General features: G+C 39.1%; 2 protein-coding genes across 2 annotated transcripts in view; one reads left to right on the top strand and one right to left on the bottom strand.

Annotated features, from left to right (window-relative positions):
- mrpl11 (mitochondrial ribosomal protein L11) overlaps positions 1-21,546 on the bottom strand; it is a 60,240-nt gene extending 38,694 nt beyond the window's left edge. Inside the window, exon 1 of the mRNA XM_052088990.1 lies at positions 21,452-21,546. The gene's annotated coding sequence lies outside the window, so the exon portion shown is untranslated. The remainder of the gene's footprint in view (positions 1-21,451) is intronic.
- A 1,608-nt stretch (positions 21,547-23,154) lies between these two features.
- LOC127617231 (prefoldin subunit 6-like) lies at positions 23,155-24,633 on the top strand. Its single transcript, XM_052089169.1, has 4 exons — positions 23,155-23,318; positions 23,801-23,871; positions 24,068-24,192; positions 24,330-24,633. The coding sequence occupies exons 1-4, from the start codon at positions 23,255-23,257 to the stop codon at positions 24,448-24,450; spliced, it is 381 nt and encodes a 126-aa protein (XP_051945129.1). The 5' UTR covers positions 23,155-23,254; the 3' UTR covers positions 24,451-24,633.
- The last annotated feature ends 296 nt before the right edge of the window (positions 24,634-24,929 follow it).

The following is a 24,929-nucleotide window of genomic DNA, read 5'->3' as shown; positions in this document are numbered from 1 at the left end:
AAGTAATGAACTTAGCAGCTCTAGGCTAGCATCTTGCAAATACAAAAAGTTTAAATATGCTACACAGTCATTTTAATGAAAACAACAGGCAAAACACAGAAGGCCTCTATTCTGTTTATGTAAATGTATTTCCACTTTAATATAAAATGATTGTGCAAAACCAGAGCAAAACAGCAGTAATAGAACTTAAACTAACCTCAAACTGTAAACGACAGATGTAGCCTCAAGTGAAGAACAAAGTTTTGCAGGGCTAAACCAATTTTAATGTAATTGCTATACATATAGCAAATTGGACCGCTTTCTATTTAAGTAAAAGTGGCAGGTTTCTCTTCAAGAACAAAAGTTGCTCAGCTTTCTGGCAGGAGAGACGGTTTGTCTTCTCATCAAGAACATGAGATGCTGCGCTGAATAGTCTCTCTCTCTGTGCTGGTGCTCGGGGCAGATAAATACCTGCGTGCAATCCGCACAAGCAATGGGAAGTGATCTTTGTTCATGTACCAGAAGTCAATGAAGATATGAGCGTAAAGCGATTGTCTGTGTTCCACAACTGCTTTCGGGTCCTTGAATAATGCATAACGTGCGAGGAAAGGCATCTGGTGGACTTTCTGGTGACCTCCTAGGGTAAGATGGTGCCCCCCTAAGGAGTTGGTGCCCTATGCAGGCTGCGTTGTATGCCTGTAGGGAGCAGCGATACTGCTTTGAAATATTTCCATACAGCTGACATCTGGCTAGATTGATCGAGAGTGAAACCTGAGCACTGAGGGGTGGGGAGGCATATATTTTCAGCTCATATTTTCAGCCTTTTTTCTCTTTCGGCCAAACCAAAAAATGCCATTTTCAGCCGAAAATTTTCAGTGGACGAAATTTCGGTGCATCCCTAATTGAAACTGCACCCAGCTGATGCACACTTTGGCGAGGGGACGCTCAGACGCATGCTTGTTGCAGCTAGATTATAACGTGATGGCTCGCGACTTCTTGTAAAGTATGTGTGTCACTGTGCATTTATTTTCATGAAGAAAACTGCAATATGCAGCTTTATTAATGAGTTTGTTTTTTTGCGAGTTAAAGATGGATTGAAGTTAACAAAAATGTGAGAGAGGTAGCCTTTGCCCCATTATACACTGCAACAAAATACGTTTTTGATTTGTTTATGCTTTGGCTTGTTTTCAAATATAAATATCTAAAACTCTACTTTAGCAGCTATACTGCAGAATATTATTTTTTTTTATCTGAGAATGTTGAATATAATATTACAAATTTAAATATTTTAAAATATCTAAAATCCTTTTAAAAAGGGTTAGGGGTTAGAATTAACCCTACCTCTAACCTGAGAAGCAGCATATATGATATTTAGACATCCTTTTAGAGAATAGATCTTGAATATAAGTATATTTTGTCTTTAATCCACTCGCAGAACTATAACCAAGTGAAAAAATACACTTATATACAAAATATACTTCTATTGGTCTCTTAAAGCAAGTCTAAATATCTTATATGTTGCATCTCAAGTAAATGTATTTTATTTTTAAATGGAAAACAAGACAAAAACACTTGATGATAATAGGATTCATAATAATGAATTTTTTACTGAATTAAATTTAATAAAAATTGTTTTTTCCCTTTAATTCAGTGAATGTCATTTAGAGGTATTTTTAAAAGGTGATTTTGTCCATTTTATTGTAGCAAGCATGTTTAATACAACCTCTTAAGTCGGGCACAAGCTGAATAATCGGTTAAGTGCTAATGATTAATCGTTGCAATAATCGCCCCGAATAGTCGAATATTCATTCTAATAATCGTTAGATTAGTCGATTATCAAAATAATCGTTAGTTGCAGCCCTACCCCATAATCTGATGCAATATAAGCCACTACATTTTCAAAGCCATTTGCCTGATCACAACACCCACAATTAAAAATAGGATCGGAGAACTTGACCCACTTTGGGATGGTTGAGCTCAGGTGAAAACTACTTCTCCATATTATTCACATCAGTCTGTTCCCAGGTTAACTTCACTATTTATATATTCATAAATGGGATGCAAATGAGGGTGGAGGTGAAATAAACACACCTCGCTGGCCACACCTTAGAAAGTGCCATTTTAAATAATGCAAAAGTTAATTCTTGCATCTGTGCACTCAAGGATACAAGCAAAGAAAGCATTTTCATAAGCATTGAGACACTGCAAATGTCTTGAATCTCAGAAAACAAAGGTTATCTATAGAGCAGAACCAGCAAATATAGGCACTGCAGTCACCAGCAGTATGAATACATTCTGGGTTTTCTTTAAAATGCCAATCACATGCTGCCCTTCATTTCAGAGCTCCATTACATGCTGTTTACCAAACACATCTGTGCTGTTTAAAAAGCATGTTGAACCTCAAATCAATTTAAGAGGCAGCGAGGGAATGTTGGGCTACTGGTGAACCTCCACTCCTTGGCAGGAGGTCCACCATTGTAACATATTCAGAAGCAGAAGAGGACAATCAGCAATCCTTTTGAGTTGAATTGAGGCAATTTATTCTGAACATTGTGTCTGGCAATGATTTATTTTTTTCCCCTCCAGAGTTTACCTGTTGCTGGCAATAACATTTTTGGCTGTTTTTTTTTTTTTTAAATAAACATTAAATGTATTTTTCATTAAAAGGCAACTCTTTTTGGGATACAAAACAAATGATGAAAGAAAAAAATCTATGGACTGCAGATATATTCTGTCAAATGTTATTGTGCTTGCTGCAAAAACTGCTTTGATGCTCTCTTTGTTTTTTAATTTTCTTTTATTATATAAAATAAAAAATTATAATGCATATAGCCGTACAAATGTAAACTCAAATATACAAGCCTAAAAGGGTATTTTAATTTCAATTAAAGTACCAACTGTTATGTAAATGGAACAAATAAGAAATATTTAACAAATATGCTGAAAATTAAACATCAATAATGTGTAATTTTTGTAAAGAAAAAAAACTGTGACTATCGACCAACATGAGTACAAAGTACTATGTGGCCTAATGACACTTATTTTTGGTTTATCATTAATTGTTCAGCTAAGCACATTAAGTTGTGAATGAACAAAAAGCTTTACTTGGCTTTTATGATAAAATAGTCTGGATAAAATTTAGTTTATAGGTTACAATTAAAGATTTTAGGGCCTTTCATTAACTTAGTCCCACAACACTGAAAAATTGTGTATGTCCACATTGGTCTTGTTGCAATGCATCAAACTAGTCAAATAGCTTATTTGATTTTCTTTCTATTGTTTTAAGATAGGTAAATCAATTGATCCCTCAAAATGAATTTAAATGTTTTACACTGATTCACCTTGGCAATTGCAATTATTAAAAAAATTGCCAAGCTCTGGGATTTTGAAGTGGACTGAGAAAATGGGGCAATATCCAATTGGTAATATACAAACCTGGCTCAAATTTATTTATTAGGGGGTAAACTGATTTTGCTCATTAGCTGAAAAAACATTGGATGACAAAAGTCCTTCGACTGAGTAAAGTTACCTCGCAAATCAACATTGAATATCTTATCTCAAAAAAAAAAAAAAAAAAGCAAAAACATCTGATACATAATGCTGTTTTGAACTCTCAAGAGAGTCAATGGCATTAGCGGTGCTACATCACTCCTGATTTAAGATGACAAAAAGACTCTCTTTATGAAGTGATTTAAGAAGCTCAAAATCATTCTCTCTGCAGCCTCACATTTGCATTTATAGATTTACAGCCCAGGTTTTGAAAGCCAGCCAGCTCATTTGGATTCTCACTCTCTTGATATATCTGTTTTTGGTTTGAGGCAAATTGAACTTGCAGACATGGGAAAACATGTTTGTTGAGGCAAGAATAGTCCATTTAAAATGTACTGCTGAGCAAGCTATTGTTGTTTTTGCAAAGTAGACAAAAGTGGGAGAATAAGTGATGAGGAAAGTATATAAAATATTTATGTACATAACAGAAATAACTGGCTAAATGATTTACCGGGCAGAATAAACAAATTTCCTTTAACGCAGTGGTTCTCAACCTTTTTTGAACAAACGCCCCCCTGACCTCTTCATGATCCTCTTAACGCCCCCCCTAAAAAAAAAAAAAAAAAAAAAAAAAAACACTTCAGAAATACTATTACAGCCAAACAATTGCAACACTGATACCTGAAGCCTGAGTTTTTGGTAAAAAAAAAAAAACTGAAACAGAAGTTTCTTATTGTATTTAAACTACATGTAAAAGCCTCAAGTTGAGTAATATTGTGTTTGGAAAAAAATGCAAAAACACATGGATTGTTTGAAAGGTATTGCAAATGTATTTAGAAATTCAAACAAATTCAGGCTCACACACAAATTTTTTTAAGACGAACCAATCACGTGAACAATAACGTAACTAACCTAAATGGCCAATGAAAAAGCAGCGGTCGTTCGCGCACTCAATTAGGCAATATATGCTAGGCTTCAAATTTGAATAGCCTACAAACGGTCATTTGATTTCAAATGACGAACAAAGACGACAACAGCTCCGCCACCTGAACTGATCCGAAGAAAAAACAACGTCAAAAACAGCCACTTTTTTAAAATTAATTACGGTCATTAGTGTGAGCCCTGAGCACTAATTATGGGCCTAATTATGTATTCCGCGTTATGTACAGAAAAAGCCGGTGAAAGCGCGCCTCTATTTTGCGCTGAAACTTCTCCGCCTCTTAAAAGCATGTGTAACTTAGGAAGCGGCTCTCCTGGCATATCCTCCTGGTGAAGTGGCAGCAGTAATCCGAGCAAGACGAAGACATAGGCTAAGGAGAACAGCTGAAAAGATTTTTGCGCAGGCCGCCTGTTGAGTACCTCTGAGTAACGCCCTCTATTTGTGCCTGAGCGCCCCCCTCTCTGCTGCCTCGTTCACACCGCCCCCCAACACTGTCCAAACGCCCCCTAGGGGGCGGTATCGCCCCCGTTGAGAAACGCTGCTTTAACGGCTTTCATTTGGCATAAAATTTGAAAACATGGCAAAACTGGCCTCCCTGCTTTGATGAATGTGCACATAAGTGAATGAACACCTTTGCTCATCCAAAATAAATAAATAAATAAATAAATATATATTTTATATATATATATATATATATATATATATATATATATATATATATATTACACCAACTTCTGTAATTTGAGAATAAGCAGCATAAGAACAACACAGTGTATTAGATGATTCAGTTCTTCAGTATAACGAACAAAGGTGCAACAACCCAATTCAGTTAGCATGCTAGTGTTCCAGAATTAAGCATAATTCTTCTGGCACCCCCAGGTGCATATTGATTTTGACAAGGCCCTAAAGAGAGCTCTCTGGTTATGTGCAATAACCTCCATGCAAAGCTTAATTACCTCTTAAATTACAACAGCAAACTAAAGGTGAGAATACAGTACACAAATGACATCAAAGTATTGCAATGACTTACAGCTATATGAATGAAATGGCAAATATCACATTAATTCAAGACAACAAAAAAATCAACATGTGAATTCGAATTCAGATTAATGATATTTAAGAGACTGTAGATACCATATATTGGGCTCAACTAAAGGTAAGGCAACATTACTATTTTATTTTATTTATTGAATCTTTTTAATTGTATTTTGTTTTGTGTCTGTGGGGGGCTGGGGGTTACTAAAAATCCTTTTTAAATATACTCTCAGTCAGAGGGGATTTAAATGGCTAAATACCATTACTGTGCCGAGTTTTAACTTTCTCCATGTCAATATCCAATTTAGTGGGTCATTGACAAAACTACAATTACTATTTATGAGCTATACTTTCCTTTGTAATTTTAAGTGAGTGATAAAAGTAAGTAGTCTGTAGCCTGTGCTGTGGCAATGCTTAATTAACTTGAAAAGCACAGTATATTTAGTCTTTCACCGTTTTATCTAAATCAAGAGAATAAAGCAAGTGTAATATATAAATTCAACAATCCAGCACGTAAAGTACGTACACTAGTATTCAAAAGTTTAGAATCACAATGAAATTTTGATGTTTTTGAATAAAACCTTGATACTTTTTTCAACAAAATTGCATTAAATCAATTTAAAAAATGAGTTATGTGTTTGTAACATTCATTGCTGTTCATTAAAGTATTCTTCACTTGCAGCAATGCTGCTTTGCTGACCTTAGGCTTTCTAGCAGTCCGTTATAATGGATTTTCAGGTGAAGTTTCACTACATGCCTAGCACATCCCATATGTGTGACTTGCTCGTAGGGAATTTCTCAAGGACCTTGACAGTGATATACACACTTCAGGTAGCACTCGTTGAAAGATTTTCAGATGTGCTAAAATAATACAAGTACCAAATTATCATATTATAACTGCGTTTACACGAACACCAATATGCTGATAACTACCAAAAATCAGTTTTCAGACAATGACGCTTGCTTCAAAGGAGTAGGAAGGGATTTGGGTAAAGTTGTCAGCTAGGTTGACGCTGGTGCCATTTCATGTGGCTGTCACACTCTATTGCAAATGGGGCACAAGAGCCCTGATGCTGAAGCAATGTCTGCCGCCCTCCGGTGAAGCTGATCGTGTTTTTCGTTCCACAACTGCTGAATGTTGTGATGCAGTTCTTCAAACCCTTTGGCACAGGAAGCATGCCTGGCTGGCCTGTCGTGAACTAGGGTCTCAACATGAGTGGGGTCAATACTACAGCGTCCAAAATGTTGGTACAGTCCTTAAAGTGCCTCTTCTGCCCACCAGCAGCATTTGGAGGATTTGCCGTGGTAAGCGATGCTCTGGAATGCGGATGACATGCCCAAGCCAATGAAGATGACGCTTGGTGAGCATTGTTTCCACACAGAGGGATTTAGTTTTAGCAAGGATCTCTGTGTGGGGCGACCGACCCTCTCAAGAGAGACTAAGTATTTTTTAGAGACATCGCACAGAAGCCCTCTAAGAGTGTAATGTATCGTCTGTACAGTGTCCATGTCTCTGCCCCGTAAAGGAGGGTGGAAACTCATACAGCATTGTAAACAGCAATTGGCTATTCTCTGGTTTTTGTTCTCAAAGACTCTCAACACACAACACTTGCACACATTGGATAAGCCAGTAAGAATGCCAGTAAAATCACAAAATCGGGATAACGGGCAAAAATCTATGTGCACCGATCAGTTTATGCTTAAAATGTTTTTGACCTTACCACTATAAAGGAACACTGTTTACATGACATTATCATTGACGGCTTATTAAGCACAATTGGTGTTAGAACGCACTCAAATGATTTCTTAAGGAATACAGACAACACAATGTTAGTAAACTGGAGAGATGAGTACTGAAAAAAAGGGCTTTGTCATCATTTGTCTTATGAATTCCAAAATGGTTATTATGAACATTAATGATTATTTCCAGCATTCCCATTTGAACAGTAATAATTATTTGCAACATTACTTGTAATGTTTTTGACCATTTTTATCAATCACATTTTCCTTGGTGAACAGAAGTGCAGTACTGTGCAAAAATAATATGCGCATTATATTTTTCACAAAAACATTGGTTTCTTATATTAGTTATTTTTTATATTCTGCTTTTAGTGTATCAGTAGGAAATATCATGTTTACATTATATATACACGTAATATAATTTTAGAATTCAACATTATCTCTGCAGATAGAATGAAATAAAAGAACAAGGAGCCCTACAACAGATGGTATGGCCACCACAAAGCCCGGATCTTAACAGTCAGTCTGGGATTACATAAAAAGATAGAAGCAATTGAGCCTAAATAGAAAGATGAAATGTGGCAAGTTCTCCAAGCAGTTCGGAGCATCTTATCTATAAACAACCAAGAGAATCTGTGTCCAGATGTACTAAGGAGAACTAGTGCTGTTTTGAATGCAAAGGTTGTCACGCCACATAGTGATTTAGCTTTTTTATGTTTACTGGGCTTTGTATGACATACTGGGATTTTTATGGCATTTTTGTAGACATCCATACTATACAACATTTTTCAAAAATGTCCAAAACTTTTTTACATTACTGGATGTATGGACAATTTAGGTGTCATTTTATAAAAAAAAAAATTAAACTGCACTAAGTAACTTTGTGCTCTTAAGCGACATCTGTGGTTGAACCTTATAATTGTAAGCAATTTGCGGAAGAATACATTGCGTTAGTCTTGTACTGGCACGGCTCTTCTAGTGGATGAATCTCCCAATTGGAGTTTAACTGGACATCGTGTGTGTGTGTGTGTGTGTGTGTGTGTGTGTGTGTGTGAGCGTGTATTTATCACTTTGTGGGGACCAAATGTCCCCATAAGGATAGTAAAACCCGAAATTTTTGACCTTGTGGGGACATTTTGTTGGTCCCCATGAGGAAAACAGCTTATAAATCATACTAAATTATGTTTTTTGAAAATGTAAAAATGCAGAATGTTTTCTGTGAGGGTTAGGTTTAGGGGTAGGGTTAGGTTTAGGGGATAGAATATAAAGTTTGTACAGTATAAAAACCATTATGTCTATGGAAAGTCCCCATAAAACATGGAAACACAACATGTGTGTGCGTGCGTGTGTGTGTGTGTGTGTGAGAGAGAGATCAGGACTGGAGCCAGAGTCATAACCTGCTATTTTCATGTTGATATTATGTTATACGATTAAACATTTGAAACAGAAATATTACATGCTTTGATGAAAATAAACAGCACTCTTATTTAGTACATATTGAAATTAATTTTACACTTAAATCTCTTTTCTGATACTACACTCAAAGCACCTTTAAATAGAGAACAGGGGACTCTCCTCAGCCACCACCAGCATAGGCGGAAATCGCGGGGGGGTCAGGAGGGTCAGGACCCCCCCTATCTTTTTTTAATTGTTTTATAATTTTTATTATTTCTTTCACACATTCAACATAAAACAAATAAGAACAGTAATTGACAGGACAATAAAAAAAATAAAAAATAGCGCCCTTTTTTTGTTTTTGGATAGATTACCAAGAGGGTGGAGAAGGAAGGCTGTGTGTGTGTGTGTGTGTGTGTGTGTGTGTGTGTGTGCGGTAGAATGGACATTACCATGCGTGTAAGTTTGTGTATGATTGAGTATTTTTTATTGAAATGTTGGAATCAGCAGGATTGGTATAGTATGAATTGTTGTAATTAAAGTACTGTGTCCTAGTTATAAGAGGGAATGGGTTGGGTTAGGTCAGGCTCAACGGATCTTTCCTCTGACTGCTCCAGCCCTCACCGGGGCCAAGGAGCATATTAATCCTAGGAGATAGGGGGAGTGAGGCTTCGAACGTGGGGGGTGGCAGGGGACCCGATCCAGAGGCACACAGTGCCAGAACCCCTCTCCACTTCTGCTCTCCTCTGTCCCCGCCGTCAGCTGCTATTCTATTGACGGGCCAGCTCATCTACCCACCTCACTATCCCTGTGTTATGTCTTCTAGGGTCTAAATTAAGTCTAAGTGCATTAAAAGAGGTGTGACGCAAGGGGTAGAACTTATTCAGAACCACCTCAAGCACCACCCATTTCCCTACCTATTGACTGATTGTGTGATTAAGTGAATGATATGAAATGCATTAAAAAGAAGTGGGGGGCAACAGTGCAGGACCTCTTCAGGCCCTCCACTCAGCACACCCTAATTCTTAAGTAGGAGTGTGAATGTTGGCCATCTAACATGAGGAGCATTAAAAAGTGAGGTGTACAGGGTAGAGCCGGCCCCAGCAGTTGCAGTGGAGGAGCAGGTCTGTGGAGGCACGATGAAGAGGGGAGGCATATTCTCCCTCAGGGTAACATATTCTCCCTCAGGGTAAGCACCCCCCCCCCCCCCACACACACACACAAGGGAGCCAGTCTCAGGCCCTTGGAGGCAAAAGCAGCACAGAGTAAAATTGCAGGTTGGCGGAGAGCCATTCTGGAGAGAAGATATAGGTGAGCGTTTTGAGGCTTATAGTAGAGAGTGAAAGAGTTATCCACATCCTGCTGATTTGTCCCTAATGCTGTAAATATGTAATGTTGTGAGAGATGAGTTATCTAAGTGGTGAAGGGGTATGGCAGACGATAATAAAGCAGGTTTGCTAAGGTTGATAATTAATAAATGAAATCGCGAAAACTGAATCTCAGGCAAAGGGGCCAGCGGAGCTAAGAATTTAGAAATTTGGACAGTACTAGCCAAGTGGATGGGGAATCATTTGAATTCTTTCTAGAGGGGTTATTTAATATTTCTATTGAGATGTGATCCAAAAGTACGTTTTTCCAAATAGTGATATCGATTTTGTTTTTTGTTTTCCAATTCATGAAGATGGTTTTCTTGGCGACAACTAGCGCGACCAGCAGAATTTTACTGTTCATGAGATTCAGGTTGATTGTGGAGATGTCTCCAAGTAGACAGAGAGATGGGGACAATGGGATGGGGCAGCCGAAAAAGGCAGATAAAATCCTTGTAACCTTTTCCCAGAGTTGTTTTATAGGGGTGCAGTGCCAAAGTGCATGAATATATGTGTCCCTGCAGTTTTGAGTGCAGTGTGCAGTGTCTGAGGTGGAGCCCATATGAAATAATTTCCGTCCAGTGAGGTGAGTCCTGTGGATAGTCTTGTATTGTATTAGATGTAAGTTAGTATTTTTGGTCATGAGAAAAGTATTTTTGCAGACTTGAGTCCAGAAATCGGCATCAGTGTGAATAGATAAATCCGATTCCCTGTTAGCAGTGGGGAGACTTAAGATAATGTCGGTTTGTATCACTATTTTGTAGATTTTGGATAGTAGTTTTTTGGAGGATGGAATATTAATTGGTTGTGAGATAGTTGGGGCGACTTATAAATTGACCATTGGAGTGTTAGTGGTTGGTTTAATTAATGATTTAATCTGTAGGTATTGTAGGAATTGTTTGTCGGTGATGCCAAATTTCTAGACAAAGTCCTCAAATGTAGCGAAATTGCCATTGACGAAAATATGTTGCAGGTGAGTAATACCTTTATCTTTCCAGGAATTGAAGTTAAGTGTTTTATTATTGCAAGTGAAATCAGGGTTATTCCAAATTGGGGTGAGTTTCAGATGCGAAAGCTTTGTGTTAGTAATATTGTGGAATTTCCACCAGGCTGTCAGACTTGAGCTAATTGTGAGTGCTTTGAAACAGGAGTGTTTTTTAATTGTCTGGGTAAAAAAAGGCAGGTCTGCGATCTGAATGTTATCACATATATTTTGTTCCAAGTCTAGCCAGGTGATATCGGATTGGTTGGGGTGAGTCCATCTGTGTACATATTGCAGATGATTTGCCAAACAGTATAATGCAAAATTTGGTGCTTCTAATCCTCCTAGGCTCTTAGATTTCTGAAGGGTGGATAATTTTATTCTTGGAGTCTTATTTTTCCAATAGAATTTTGTAATTGCTGAATCTAGGGATTTAAACCAGGTGGTGGTTGGTTGTATTGGGGTCATTGAAAGTAGATAGATTACTTTGGGTAATATTGTCATTTTGATTGTGGCTATCCTGCCCATGATGGAAAGTGGTAGGTTTACCCAGCAATGGAGGTCTTCCTGAATTGATTTTAGAAGTGGTGTGAAATTTAATGTAAATAGATCTGACAGCCTGGGGGAAACTCTTACACCCAGGTAAGTGATACTATCCATGCATAAGGGTATAGGTAATGTGATGGCTGCAACATCCCAGCTTTTGGGTTGTAGTGGGAGAACAGATGATTTATCCCAGTTAATCGAGTATTCTGATATGTTGGCAAATGAGTGTATGATTTTGATTGTTTCTTGTATTGAGATTAGAGGATTCTCCAAAAATAGTAGTATGTCATCTGCATAGAGGCTAATTTTATGATGCATATTTTTCGTCCTGATGCCTGTAATGAGTGTCTTGGCGTATGGCGGCTGCTAGAGGTTCAATGAAAATAGTGAACAGTTGAGGTGATAGTGGGCATCCTTGTCTAGTCCCCCTGTGCAATGTGAAGTTTTGTGAGGATAGTCCATTAGTACTGATAGTGGCTGTCGGTGAAGTGTATAATAGTTTAACCCATTTAATAAATGATTCCCCAAAGCCAAATCGCTCTAATGTGGAAAACAAGAATTTCCAATTGACTCTATCAAATGCCTTCTCGGCATCTAATGTGACAATGACTGTGTTATTTTCTTGAATTGTACATTGATGCATAATACTGAACATTCTGCGTGTATTGCTTGTGGCTAGTCTGCCTTTAACAAAACCTGTTTGACCGGGATGAATTATGGATGGAATAACCTTTTCTAATCTAATTGCTAGAGCCTTTGCCATGATTTTGGTGTCTACATTTATTAATGAAATTGGTCTATAATTCGATGGTAGAGTCGGATCCTTATTCGGTTTGAGTAGAAGCGAAACTGATGCTGTGTTAGAGGTTTCAGGAAGCCTAGAAATTAGTTTTGATTCGGTTATCATTCGGATGAAAAGTGGGGCCAAAATTAACCAAAAGTGTTTATAGAACTCGGAAGGGAAGCCATCTGGACCAGGTGCTTTATTGTTTGGCATTGAAATAAGAGCAGCCTGAAATTCAACTTGAGATATTGGGGTTTTTAACTTATTTTTTTGGTCCTCGTTAATTTTAGGTAAATTAATGTTTTTGAGAAAGTGGTTAATTTCTTTATTGTCTGGATCTTTTTCTGAAGAGTAGAGCTGGTTGTAAAACTGATAGAAGATTTGATTGATTTCGATTGATGAGTGGGTAAGCTTCCCTGCTGAGTCCTGTATAGCTGTTATCATAATTTTTCTTTGTTTCTTTTTTATTTGACTTGCCAAATATTTACCAGATTTATTGCTATGATAAAATTGTTCCTGTCTTAACCTGTGTATTAGAAATTGAGTTCGTTTGTTAATTATTTCATTGAGTTCTGATTTATATAACTCTAATTTATTCTTAGTTTCAAATGTTGGTTTAGTTATGTTAATATTTTCAAGATGTTTAATTTTTTGTTCTAAATGTGATTCTTTTTCCTGTTCTATTTTTTTTTTTTGTGAACTGAGAATGATATAATAATTCCTCTAAGTACTGTTTTCCCTGTTTCCCATAGAAGAGAGGGCGATAACTCCGGAGAATCATTCGTTTCTAGAAAGAATGCCCACTCTTTCTTGATGAGGGCGTCAAATTGTGAATCTTGGAGGAGAGAGGTATTAAAACGGCATCTAGGTGTTGTTTTGTGTGTACGAGTCACTGTCCAATTAATTGTGACAGGGGCGTGGTCACTAATGATAATCGGATGAATTGATGATTGAGATTGTGGCAGCGGGGGCGTGGTCAAGCGCGTGGTCAAGCTTACACCTGAGCTAAATTATGTCTAACACCTGTGTCTAATTGCAGTAAGCATGAGGAGAGCGGCATAAAAGAGCAGCAGCCACAGAGCCTCGGGTCAGAGAGTGCCTACACCCAGAGTGGCAACGAAAATAACGTATTGTATGATTGTGTATCAAACAGAAAGTGTAATTAAAAGAATCTTACCTTGAAGCCGACGCTGGTTCCCGTGTCTTCCTTAGTGAAAGGCTTCACACTGGTGCCGAAACCCGGGAAAATTAGCTGGAAAAATTTTCGGCAAATTATGGAACAGAGTCGCCCCATAGAGTCCTCCCAGCTGGCGGAATTCCTCCAGTCCCTCGCTACCCTCCATCAGAGCCACCAACAGTCTCTGCTTGAGCTCCGACAGGACCAGGATCGTCGGTTCTTTGAGATAATGCGGGCTCAAGCAGAGGACCGGCTTGCTATCCGGAGCCTCCTCAGCCAGGAGGCCGCTTCAGACACAGCCGCGACCCTGGACACCCGCGCCACACTGCCCCCACCCGCGCTACAGAAGATGGGGCCGGCAGATGATCCCGAGGCGTTCCTGGACCTCTTTGAGCGCATGGCGGAAATTTGGGGTTGGCCGCACGACCAGTGGGCAGCCCGCCTCGTCCCTCTCTTGTCCGGGGAAGCACAGCTCGCGGCACAACAACTTCCGGCAACAAGCCTCCTGGCTTATACCGACTTGAGGAGAGCCATCCTGCAACGGGTTGGTCGGAGCCCGGAAGGAAGTCGCCAGCTCTTCCGGGCCTTGAAACTGGATAAGTCCGAGCGCCCGTTTGCGTTCGCCCAGCGGCTCCGTGATGCCTGTCGGAGGTGGCTGCTTGCGGGGGACCGCGACGTCGAGGAGCTCGTCGATCAGGTGGTACTGGAGCAGTTTGTCCAGCGCTTGCCCCGGAGAACGGCGGAGTGGGTCCAGTGCCACCGCCCGGCGTCGCTGGAGGAAGCCGTAAGACTCGCGGAGGACCACATGGCGGCGATTCCAAGGGCGGATGAGCCCTCTCTCTCTCTCTCTCTCTCTCCCCTTCCCCTGTGTCTTCCCCTGTTTTTCTCCCCTCCCCTCTTCCCGCTCACTCTGCTCTCTCCCCAGGGTCCGTTCCTGCCCCCCGCAGGCGCGGAGGATTCATGAGACCAACTTCCCGACCGTGGGAGAACCCGCCTACCCCTTCCCCGTCCTTCAGCCGCTCTCCTCCTCAGGTGGGGGCGCCCGCCAGCCGTGGCGCCTGGGCCGGTCTGCTGGAGGTGCGGAGACCCGGACCATTTCCGGGATCAGTGTCCGCTGATGGAAATAGGGACGGTGGTGCGGGTCTCTGATGTCCCGCAGGCTGCCCCCGATCGGGCTGGAGCGTACCGTATTCCGGTAAGGATCCAGGGGGTTACATACCAAGCATTGTTGGATACCGGCTGTAACCAGACCACCATCCACCAACGCTTGGTTCAACCCGGGGCTTTGGGCTCAGCTAAACGGGTGAGGATGAGGTGTGTGCATGGGGATGTTCACAAGTATCCCAGGGTGACTTTGGCGATCAAATTCCGGGGAGAAAACCATAATGTGGAGGCAGCGGTTAGTTCCCGCCTCACCCATCCGCTAATTTTGGGAACTGATTGGCTGAATTTTAGAAATTTATTGGAGGGAATTTGTGCAGATGGGTCCTGCAGGGAAGTGAAGAGATGTGTGATGTGCGATGCTTTGGCGGGAGGCGGGCAGGGCCATCCTCGGCTGCTCGAATGACGAGGGAAGGGCGAGGTTGTCGCCCCTCCTCTCAGGGAATTCCGGAGGGACTTCCCCTTGGAGCAGTCGCGGGATGAAACCCTTAAGCACGCTTTTGACCAAGTGAGAGTAATCGATGGTCAACACCTCCGGCCGGGTGTCGCCGTTTCATATCCATATTTTTCACTTATTAAAGATCGGTTGTACAGAGTGACACAGGACGCTCAAACAAAGGAGGAAGTGACACAATTATTGATTCCATGGAGCCGCCGGGAAATGGTTTTCCAGGCGGCTCACTATAATCCTATGGCCGGTCACCTAGGGGAAAGAAAGACACTTCTCCGTCTAATAACCCGTTTCTATTGGCCGGGCATTGGCGGCGACGTCTGCATGTGGTGTGCGGCGTGCCGCGAATGTCAGCTCGTAAACCCACCGGCCACCCCAAAAGCGCCTTTACGCCCCCTTCCATTGATCGAGGTTCCCTTCGAAAGAATTGGAATGGACCTCGTCGGGCCATTAGAACGGACGGCACGCGGACATCGCTTTGTGTTAGTCCTGATGGATTACGCAACGCGATATCCAGAAGCAGTGCCTTTGAGCAACATCTCAGCACGTAGTGTTGCAGGGGCACTCTTCAAAATAATCTCCCGGGTGGGGATTCCGAAAGAAATCCTCACCGACCAAGGCACTATTATGTCACGAACACTTCGCGAACTTTACGAACTCTTGGGCATTAAGTCGATTCGCACTAGCGTCTACCATCCTCAGACGGATGGACTGGTGGAACGATTTAATAAGACACTCAAAAATATGATTCGTAAATTCGTACACGAAGACGCTAGAAATTGGGATAAGTGGCTGGACCCTCCGTTATTTGCTGTGCGAGAGGTCCCGCAAGCCTCCACGGGGTTCTCCCCATTTGAGCTGCTGTACGGGCGATGCCCACGCGGGGTCCTCGACGTCATCCGCGAAGCTTGGGAGGAGGGACCTTCTAATAGTAAAAACGAAATTCAATACGTTCTTGATCTTAGAGCAAAACTCCACACACTGGGGAAATTAACACAGGAGAATTTGCTCCAGGCTCAAGAACGCCAACGCCGGCTGTATGACAGGGGTGCTCAGCTACGGGAATTTGCACCGGGAGATAAAGTGCTTGCATTACTCCCAACATCGAGCTCTAAATTACTCGCCAAGTGGCAAGGACCCTTTGAGGTCACACGACGAGTAGGGGATCTCGATTATGAGGTTAAACGTACCGATAGAGGGGGCGCGTCAAATATATCACCTCAACCTCCTGAAATTGTGGAGAGAAGAGGCGGCCTCTGTGACGTTGGCAATGGTAGTTCCGGAGAGGGCGGAGCTCGGACCGGAGGTAAACAAAGCCCGCAATCTCAACACCCCAGTTCCTTGTGGAGACCACCTCTCACCGCGCCAACTCGCAGAGGTTTCCGAATTACAAAAGGAGTTTGCAGACGTGTTTTCTCCTCTACCGGGCCGCACAAACGTCATACATCACCATATCGAGACCGAGCCGGGCGTGGTGGTACGTTGCCCGAACATAAAAAGAAAGTAGTTCGAGAAGAATTGGAGCGATGCTTGAGATGGGAGTAATAGAAGAGTCCCACAGCGATTGGTCCAGCCTGGTAGTCCTTGTTCCCAAGAGCGATGGGTCTGTACGTTTCTGTGTGGATTATAGGAAAGTCAACACGGTGTCTAAATTTGACACGTATCCAATGCCCCGTGTTGATGAACTGCTCGATCAGTTAGGTACGGCTCGATTTTATTCGACCTTGGATCTAACGAAGGGTTATTGGCAGATCCCCTTGACACCAATATCCCGTGAAAAAACGGCCTTCACCACGCCGTTCGGATTACACCAATTCGTGACGCTTCCTTTCGGTTTGTTCGGGGCACCAGCCACGTTTCAGCGCCTCATGGATAGGATCCTCAGACCGCATACTGCTTACGCCGCTGCCTATCTAGACGATATCATCATTTATAGCAATAATTGGCAGCGGCACATGCAAAATCTGAGGGCCGTCCTGAGATCGCTGCGGCGGGCGGGGCTCACGGCAAACCCGAAAAAGTGCACGGTTGGGCGTGGCCAGGTGCGCCCCCAAATTGACAAGACCGCGGCGATTGCGACTTGCCCTATACCCAAGACCAAAAAGGGGGTGAGGCAGTTCCTGGGGCTGGCTGGCTATTACAGAAGATTTGTGCCTAATTATTCGGATGTCACCCGTTGGTATCTGGCACTCCAGCCTTTTAAATTCAAGGTGATCCACAGACCGGGGGTGCAGATGGCTGCCGCTGACTTCCTCTCCAGAAATGGGGGGGGAGTGGTAGGCAGGCCGGATGACGCCCCGGCCTGAGTCGGGCGGTGGGGGTATGTGGCAGCGGGGGCGTGGTCAAGCGCCCGTCCGGGAGAGAAAAGCTGTAAGGGCGCTTACACCTGAGCTAAATTATGTATAACACCTGTGTCTAATTGCAGTAAGCATGAGGAGAGCGGCATAAAAGAGCAGCAGCCACAGAGCCTCGGGTCAGAGAGTGCCTACACCCAGAGTGGCAACGAAAATAACGTATTGTACGATTGTGTATAAAACAGAAAGTGTAATTAAAAGAATCTTACCTTGAAGCCGACGCTGGTTCCCGTGTCTTCCTTAGTGAAAGGCTTCACAGAGATATATTAGAAATCATAGAGTTACTTGTGAGAAAAAAATCCAGGCGGGAATATGAGTGATGGACTGGAGAGAAGAATGAGTATTCTCTACTGCTTGGGTGTTGTAAGCGCCAGCTGTCAGCAAGACCATAATCAGTCATGAATTGTTTTATTGTTGATGTGGATTGCCATATTGGTTTATTTCTTGAGTTACCAGAACGGTCTATTGAAGGGTCAAGGACTGTATTAAAATCTCCGGCAATTATTACTGGGCAATCAGTCAGGTCTGATATGGCAGAGAAAAAAGACTGAAAAAACGTTGAATCGTCTGAGTTTGGACCATATATATTTCCAAGTGTGATTGGGTTAATATCTATTGAGATACTGATGATAATATAGCGCCCTTCAGTGTCAGCAATTGTAGTATTATGAATAAATGAAATCTTTTTATGAATCAGTATACAGACTCCTCTTTGTTTTGTATTATAATTTGCAGAAAATACCTGATTATATTGAGATGATTGGATTCTGTTACAATCGGATTTTGCCAGATGAGTTTCTTGAAGGAGACAAATGTAATCTGAGGGTTGTCCCCCCCCTAAAATATCATTAAAATGTGTATTGTAAATAATATAATGATATATTCTTAAAATAACTGTTTAAGAAATAAAATGATACAAATGCAAACGGGGTAACAACAAAAAAAACCTTGGTGTCCCCTTCAAAAATTGCTCTTGAGAATTGTTATGTTTATTGTCCCCCCCAACATTTTGCTGAAATTTTCACCCCTGACCACCATTCGATCTTAAAATGATTATTCAAGTGTTTTATCTACTATTAATGTTTGAACTGCACTACAGTTTTCAATTTGAGAGGCTAAACTTGTGATATGGCTGATGCAAGGTTTATACTATATTGTCCAGCCTCAGTTACTACAATAGCATTTCTATGCAAAGCAAACAATACCACTGTACACTAAAAACATAAAACGAGGATTCAATAATGATGGGGATAAAATATACTTTATTCAATGTAAAAAGTATGCAATATAACAATTACAAGAAGTCAGTTTCAGAAGTCATACTTTCTAAACATTTCATTAACTTCACCGGACAACATATTGGTTAACAAAGAGTAATGTTCGATTCATAAAAGTATTACAACTAATATAAGCTTCAACAACCCTACCAGAAAACATATCCAAGCATTATAGCAGGTAAACAACTTCAGCAAACGGATAACAGATAAACATCCATCTACTCATTTAGAAACCGCTCAACCTAAATGCATTTCAGATATGCTTGTTGAATATAAACATAACAGACCTCTCAGACCATTAGGATCAAGTCAGTTACACATATAGAGGGTTTAGCTGGAATCAGTATCAAGAAGAGATCAGATGTGCTCCAACAATAGCCACATTTAAATGTGTTTAGCTGTGCATTTCCTGACTGAGCATTGTGCTGCACTTATTGATTTCACTGAATCCTTTTGCTTTTGACTTTCTTTCATTTTAATTATTCTCTATTTGATCAGGGAAAGTTAACAACAGTTACGGATGGCGTTAACTTAGATATCCTCTGTTTAATCAGGGAAGGTTAACAACAATTAAAATGTATGTTAACAATTTTTGGTTATCCTCCGTTTAATCAGGCAAGGTTAATAACAGTTATGGACGGTGTTAACAATTTATTATTCTTTTTGTATCTTGTATTTTCTTTCAACTTTGTATGTATTGCACTTTGAATTGCCATGGTGTATGAAATGTGCTATATAATTAAAATTGCATTGCCTAGAATGCAATGATGCTGTCCTGCACTGTGAGAGTGTTACTGAACTGAGCCTCATTTCCCAAAAGCATATCGTAGAATTTACTTACAGTTCATCTTAGTTTTGCGGCCCATTTCCCAAAAGCATTGTAACTTAAGAAGTACTTGAAAATGCTCATAGATTAACTTATACAGACACCATTGAAATACCATTAGCTACACTATATGCTGAGACAATAATATCAGGATATGTGTTTTATTTATTTTGTCCAATAATAATAATAAAAAAATAACAATAATAATAATGAAATACGTAAAATAGATTGTCTAAATGGATGAAAAAATTAAATAGTAAGCAAATAAATTTATTTGTGTGGACTAGTTGGACAAGTTGGTAACAACAAAATTGTGGCATGATTGATGCAGACAACGGTATAAATTAATATTAGAAAGAGAAGAACCAAGTAATTAACTTGCTGCCATGCATGAAAATTGTTTGTATATTTGCTCATCTTACATTTACATTTATTAATTTGGCAGACGCTTTTATTCTCATGTCCTCTTCCTCTCTGGCACCCAAAGGCTCTCTCGCCAGCATTACAAGTTGAGTAGGAGTAAAGAGCAGACCTCCGCTTTATTGCTGAACGTCCCTAAAGTCATCTTACAAATGTCTCCTTATTTTGTGCTCTGCGATAACACAGAATAATATTCACTGAATGCTTGTAATTAGCAGGATCATACACAGGACCTTCGCTGTCTTCAATAATCCTGGAAGCTTTTATATCGAATTAAATTTGTGAAAATTAAATATTACCAATGCACACTTGATTATGGAAGCAGATTGTGTAAAAGAATAAGATTGTTCTGCACAAAGTTATTGTAAAAACAATATGTAAATATGCAGTTAATTAGGTCGAATATTTTAAAAAGTATTTTTAAACACATTTTAGTGAGGTAAATGACAAATTGTACAGTTACGCACAGACATAATGAAGCTACAATGAAGAGCAGCACTATATGGTCACATTTCAGCACTGTCACATGGACGTTGACTCTCTTAAGTAGCACTTAACGCGCATCTTCGCATGTTCATGTTAAGTGTTGTTTTGGGAAATGCAAGTAAAAGAAATTACAAACATTCGTAAAATTGCTTGTAGAAAACGCTCTTAACCGCTAAGATCAATCACAGCCCTGATCTGAACAGTGTAGCTAGTTTCTCCAGCTGGAACATAAGACAGCCGGTACTTCTTTCCTGTGTGTACGGAATGTGGATACGATGTAATGACGCAAAGACGAACAGCATAAACCAGCGATTTATGCCAAATCGAACCCGACAGCTCAAACTACAAATAATTTTTTTAGGCTTACCGTAGTGAATCGGGATAGGGTTAGGACATTGTTTTGAACATTGATTGTTTATGTACTCAATCAATAATGGCAATTTGCTCATTTTTAACCAAAAAAATATTACATAGTGCAGCTTCAATATAGGACCAGTCTTCTCCAGCTATCTACAAGGGATTATCTATTCTACTGCTTTTCAACAGTGCACCATGGTCATATAGTGACCTCTATCAGTAACTGTTCAGTTCCTATGACATGCCTTCTAAGGACTGATTGAACCTACAACCAGCAGTGCTGTAATACTACCACACCATTCTAACTAGTATGTTCAGATGATATTTCGCTAAGTATCTGAGTTTCAAGATAGAACATTTGGGATCTTTCTCTTCTTTTAAATCTTTTTTAAGTATGTCAGTGTATATTAAATGTATGATGTGTTAAGTATAATGGTGATAAATTAAATTACACGAGTGTAAGTGAGCTTAGCCTTTCTCAACTCTAGAATCAATTACGGTGGAGACTGATTAAGAGGAAAGGTGCCAATTTAATAATAATAATTCTCAGGTCTAGCAGAAAAGTATCACTTGCATATACAAACAGCACGTGGCAATGCCTCAAATTGTTTATCAAGCAGTTTGCGAGTGCAGATTTAAAACAGGCAATACATTTGGCAAAGATGAAAAATATAATTGATATTACCTGACTGGGGAATAATCTGTGTTCAAGCACAAACGATAAAGACCTTCACGTTAGTTTTGAACCATGCCGGCTGCCATATTGCAACTGTACTGTCAAAGCAATTGGTTTGACGAAACTTGATTGCCCCAAATGGACAGGAAGACAAACTACAACTATAAATGTTTAACCCATGTGCGTCAATAAAAAAGTTACTCAGAGGTCCTTCGAGGACATAAATTTCCACCTCAAATTTTTTTTTTTAACCAATCATATTATATATATATATATATATATATATATATCATAACTACCAAATATGAATTCATTTTCAAGATTTAACCCTTTAAATGCAAGTTTGTTGATATAATGCCACTGTTGTTTTTATGGAAAAAACAAACAAACAAAAAAACAAACAACATTTATATTTTTATTATTATTTTTCATATACTAAATGCTAAATGGATTTTTTAATTTTGGGATTATCACAGTCTGGGATATGTCAGTGATTAGCAACAACATTTTGATGCATTATTATTTTTTGTGCAGGGTCAGATTTAAAAATAAACAACAACAACAACACACACACACACCCCACACACACAGGACCTTAGAGGACAAAAATATCCACGTCAAAAAACTGCCATAAAAATATCATATATTAATATTATTTTCCACTTTCAATTAGATTATTTTTATTTAATTGTGATTTGATCTAATTACATTTTTGAGTCTTGATCACAACTACCAAATATTTATTCATTTTCAGAATTTCAACCCTTTAAATGCCAGTTTGTTTACATAATAGGCCTACCACTGTTGTTTTCACACACACATACACACACACACACATACACACACAGAAAATGGCACTGGTGGAAATTATAAAAAAAACATTTTATTTTGAAGCCAGGGCTCTGGAATGAAAGCATAATATCATAGAATTAACGATTTTGATCCCCTGGCACTGGGATCAAATATTGCCGTTTTAATGAGTTTCAATGGGGACATTTTTGTCCTTAATTTCCTGAGTGTAACTATTTTGTATACACTGTGTATTATAGATGTATTTTTTAATAACTGGGGTTAAAATATCAAAATCAAAATTCTCCCAAAATACGCACCGCACAATTTAACAAAAATGATCGAAATGACACAAATGTCCCAAAGGTCGCACAAGGGTTAAATATGCAGTAGGCCTATTTACAGATGTAGGTTTAATATATCGATAATAAATTAGTTTTGACAGTGATCGCCGTTTGTAGACACTAACATAATTTTACACTGAACAAATGATGAACCAAATCAATGTAAACGAGAAGACTGAAAAAGAAAAGCTCTCGATTGCATTTCTTATTGGAATCAAACTCTACCACTATATATCTAACAAATACGCCATGTTTTTTAAGGCATCAAGAGACGGGCACAGTGGTGTTTTTTTTATTTATTTTTTTATCTACATTTATGAATAAAACATTGTAACAAAAGTTTCAAATTATTTAAAACAAAACTTCTTCAATTATTAGACCAAGAAATTAAAGGCATAGCAGACTATTTTTATTTTATTTTAATTTTTTTCTGGTTGTATTTTATTCAACCTCTGGATTACCATCAAATCGTTCGCTATGTTCTTTCAATTTTCAACACTAGATGGCGTCGGTGCACAAAAAAAATAAAAATAAAAAAAGATGAACATGGATATTGCGTCATTTCCTGTGCGCCATTGACCGTGTTCATGATCCGTGTGCTGAATGACTGTATTTAATAGAAGATATCTCTGTTTGTGATTAGTAAGTAAAGTGAAGAGTGGTTAAAATAGCTGGTGTGATGGCTGAAGTTATTCAGAAGAAATTACAGTCTGAAGTGGATAAATATCAACAGCTGCAAAAAGGTATCTTCTCACAATGCTAGCAGAAAAGATAGCTATGTTAGCAAGCATTCCAGTATTCTCACCTGCATGTGGATTGGGCATGAACAATTTACCATAATTTTTCGCAGCTTTTTAGATAACGTTCTCTTGCAAAGTTGTATCTTATTGAGAAGTCTGGCATCATGTACAGTAAGGTTCTTAAGTTGGAGTGAAGCTAATCAACACCTGATCTGTAATCTGCTTCTTTTCATTTGTTCAGCTCATTGTTGGATGTCTTTTATATTTTATTTGTAAACGGCTTACTACTGTTCTACTTAATATCTAATAGACTTCATGCACACAAATGTTTTTTATCTTCTGGCTATTGAAATGCTTTGATTTAAAATAGTGTACATTTATAAATTAGTTTGACGGATATTCTGTTTATGATATGTTAGATTGTTTTATTGTAAAGAGAGGCCCTATGAACCCATGTGAACAATTATTTGTTTGTTTTTCCACAGATGTCAGCAAAAGTATGTCAGCAAGACAGAAACTGGAGGCACAGTTGACTGAAAATAATATTGTTAAGGAGGTAAGAATGATAATAGAATGTCTTTTTCTTGATGTTGTCATACCGTTTCAGTTTATTACAACATACTTGGTATAAAAGTCTACTATATTTTAATTTTACACATACATTATATATATATATATATATATATATATATATATATATATATATAACATTTATTAAGTTTAATACATGCCATATTTATTTCCTTCCACAGGAGCTTGATTTGTTGGATAGCCAAAATACAGTTTACAAATTAATTGGGCCAGTTCTTGTAAAACAGGATCTAGATGAAGCCAAAGCAACAGTGGGAAAGAGATTGGAATACATTAATGGTGAAATGTATGTCTAAATAATGACAAATTTACATAATGCATTGATTTTATGAACCCACATTATGGACTCTGCAAGTCTGCATTTGATTATGTTGTGGCATTCTGTATTTTATACTTGAATTGAACTGTTTTTTTCCATCTCAGTCAGCGCTATGAAAATTTACTGAAGGACATGGAGAGGAAGTCTGAGCAGCAACGAGAAGTTCTATCCAGCCTACAGCAGGAGTACCAGCGTGCTCAGGGTCACCCAGTTGGGAAGGTCTAAATGGATTATAAATATATACACAGACTGGGACACAAGTTTTATCCAGCGATACTCAGAGACTGAATATACCCTCTAATAACACATACTTCTTCACATGTCCATTAACAGAATGCTGTAGGTTTTTGTTTGATGCTATTGGGTTATCAATAAAGTTTGTTTATTTATTTTCAGTCTCCATCTGTTGTCTTTTAGTTCATATATAAAAGATCCACTGAGGTCTTGAGAGAATGGAAATTAAATAATAATATGCTTGAGACAACAGAGTGTGAAATACAAGAGTACTTGGCTAAACTAAATATAATAAAAAAAATAAAAAAAGATTTTTATTTGGATTAAGCTTTTAATTTTCAATAAGTTTCCACTATGAATTATTAACATGAAAAAAGTGCATTAACAAAAAATGCTCATTGCATTAGCTATAATATATATATATATATATATATATATATATATATATATATATATATATATATACATGT

Source organism: Xyrauchen texanus, chromosome 23 (genome assembly GCF_025860055.1).
Source record: "Xyrauchen texanus isolate HMW12.3.18 chromosome 23, RBS_HiC_50CHRs, whole genome shotgun sequence".
NCBI classification, from domain to species: Eukaryota; Metazoa; Chordata; class Actinopteri; order Cypriniformes; family Catostomidae; genus Xyrauchen; species Xyrauchen texanus.
Note: the sequence above shows the minus strand (reverse complement) of the source record. Positions and strands in the feature narration are given on the sequence as shown.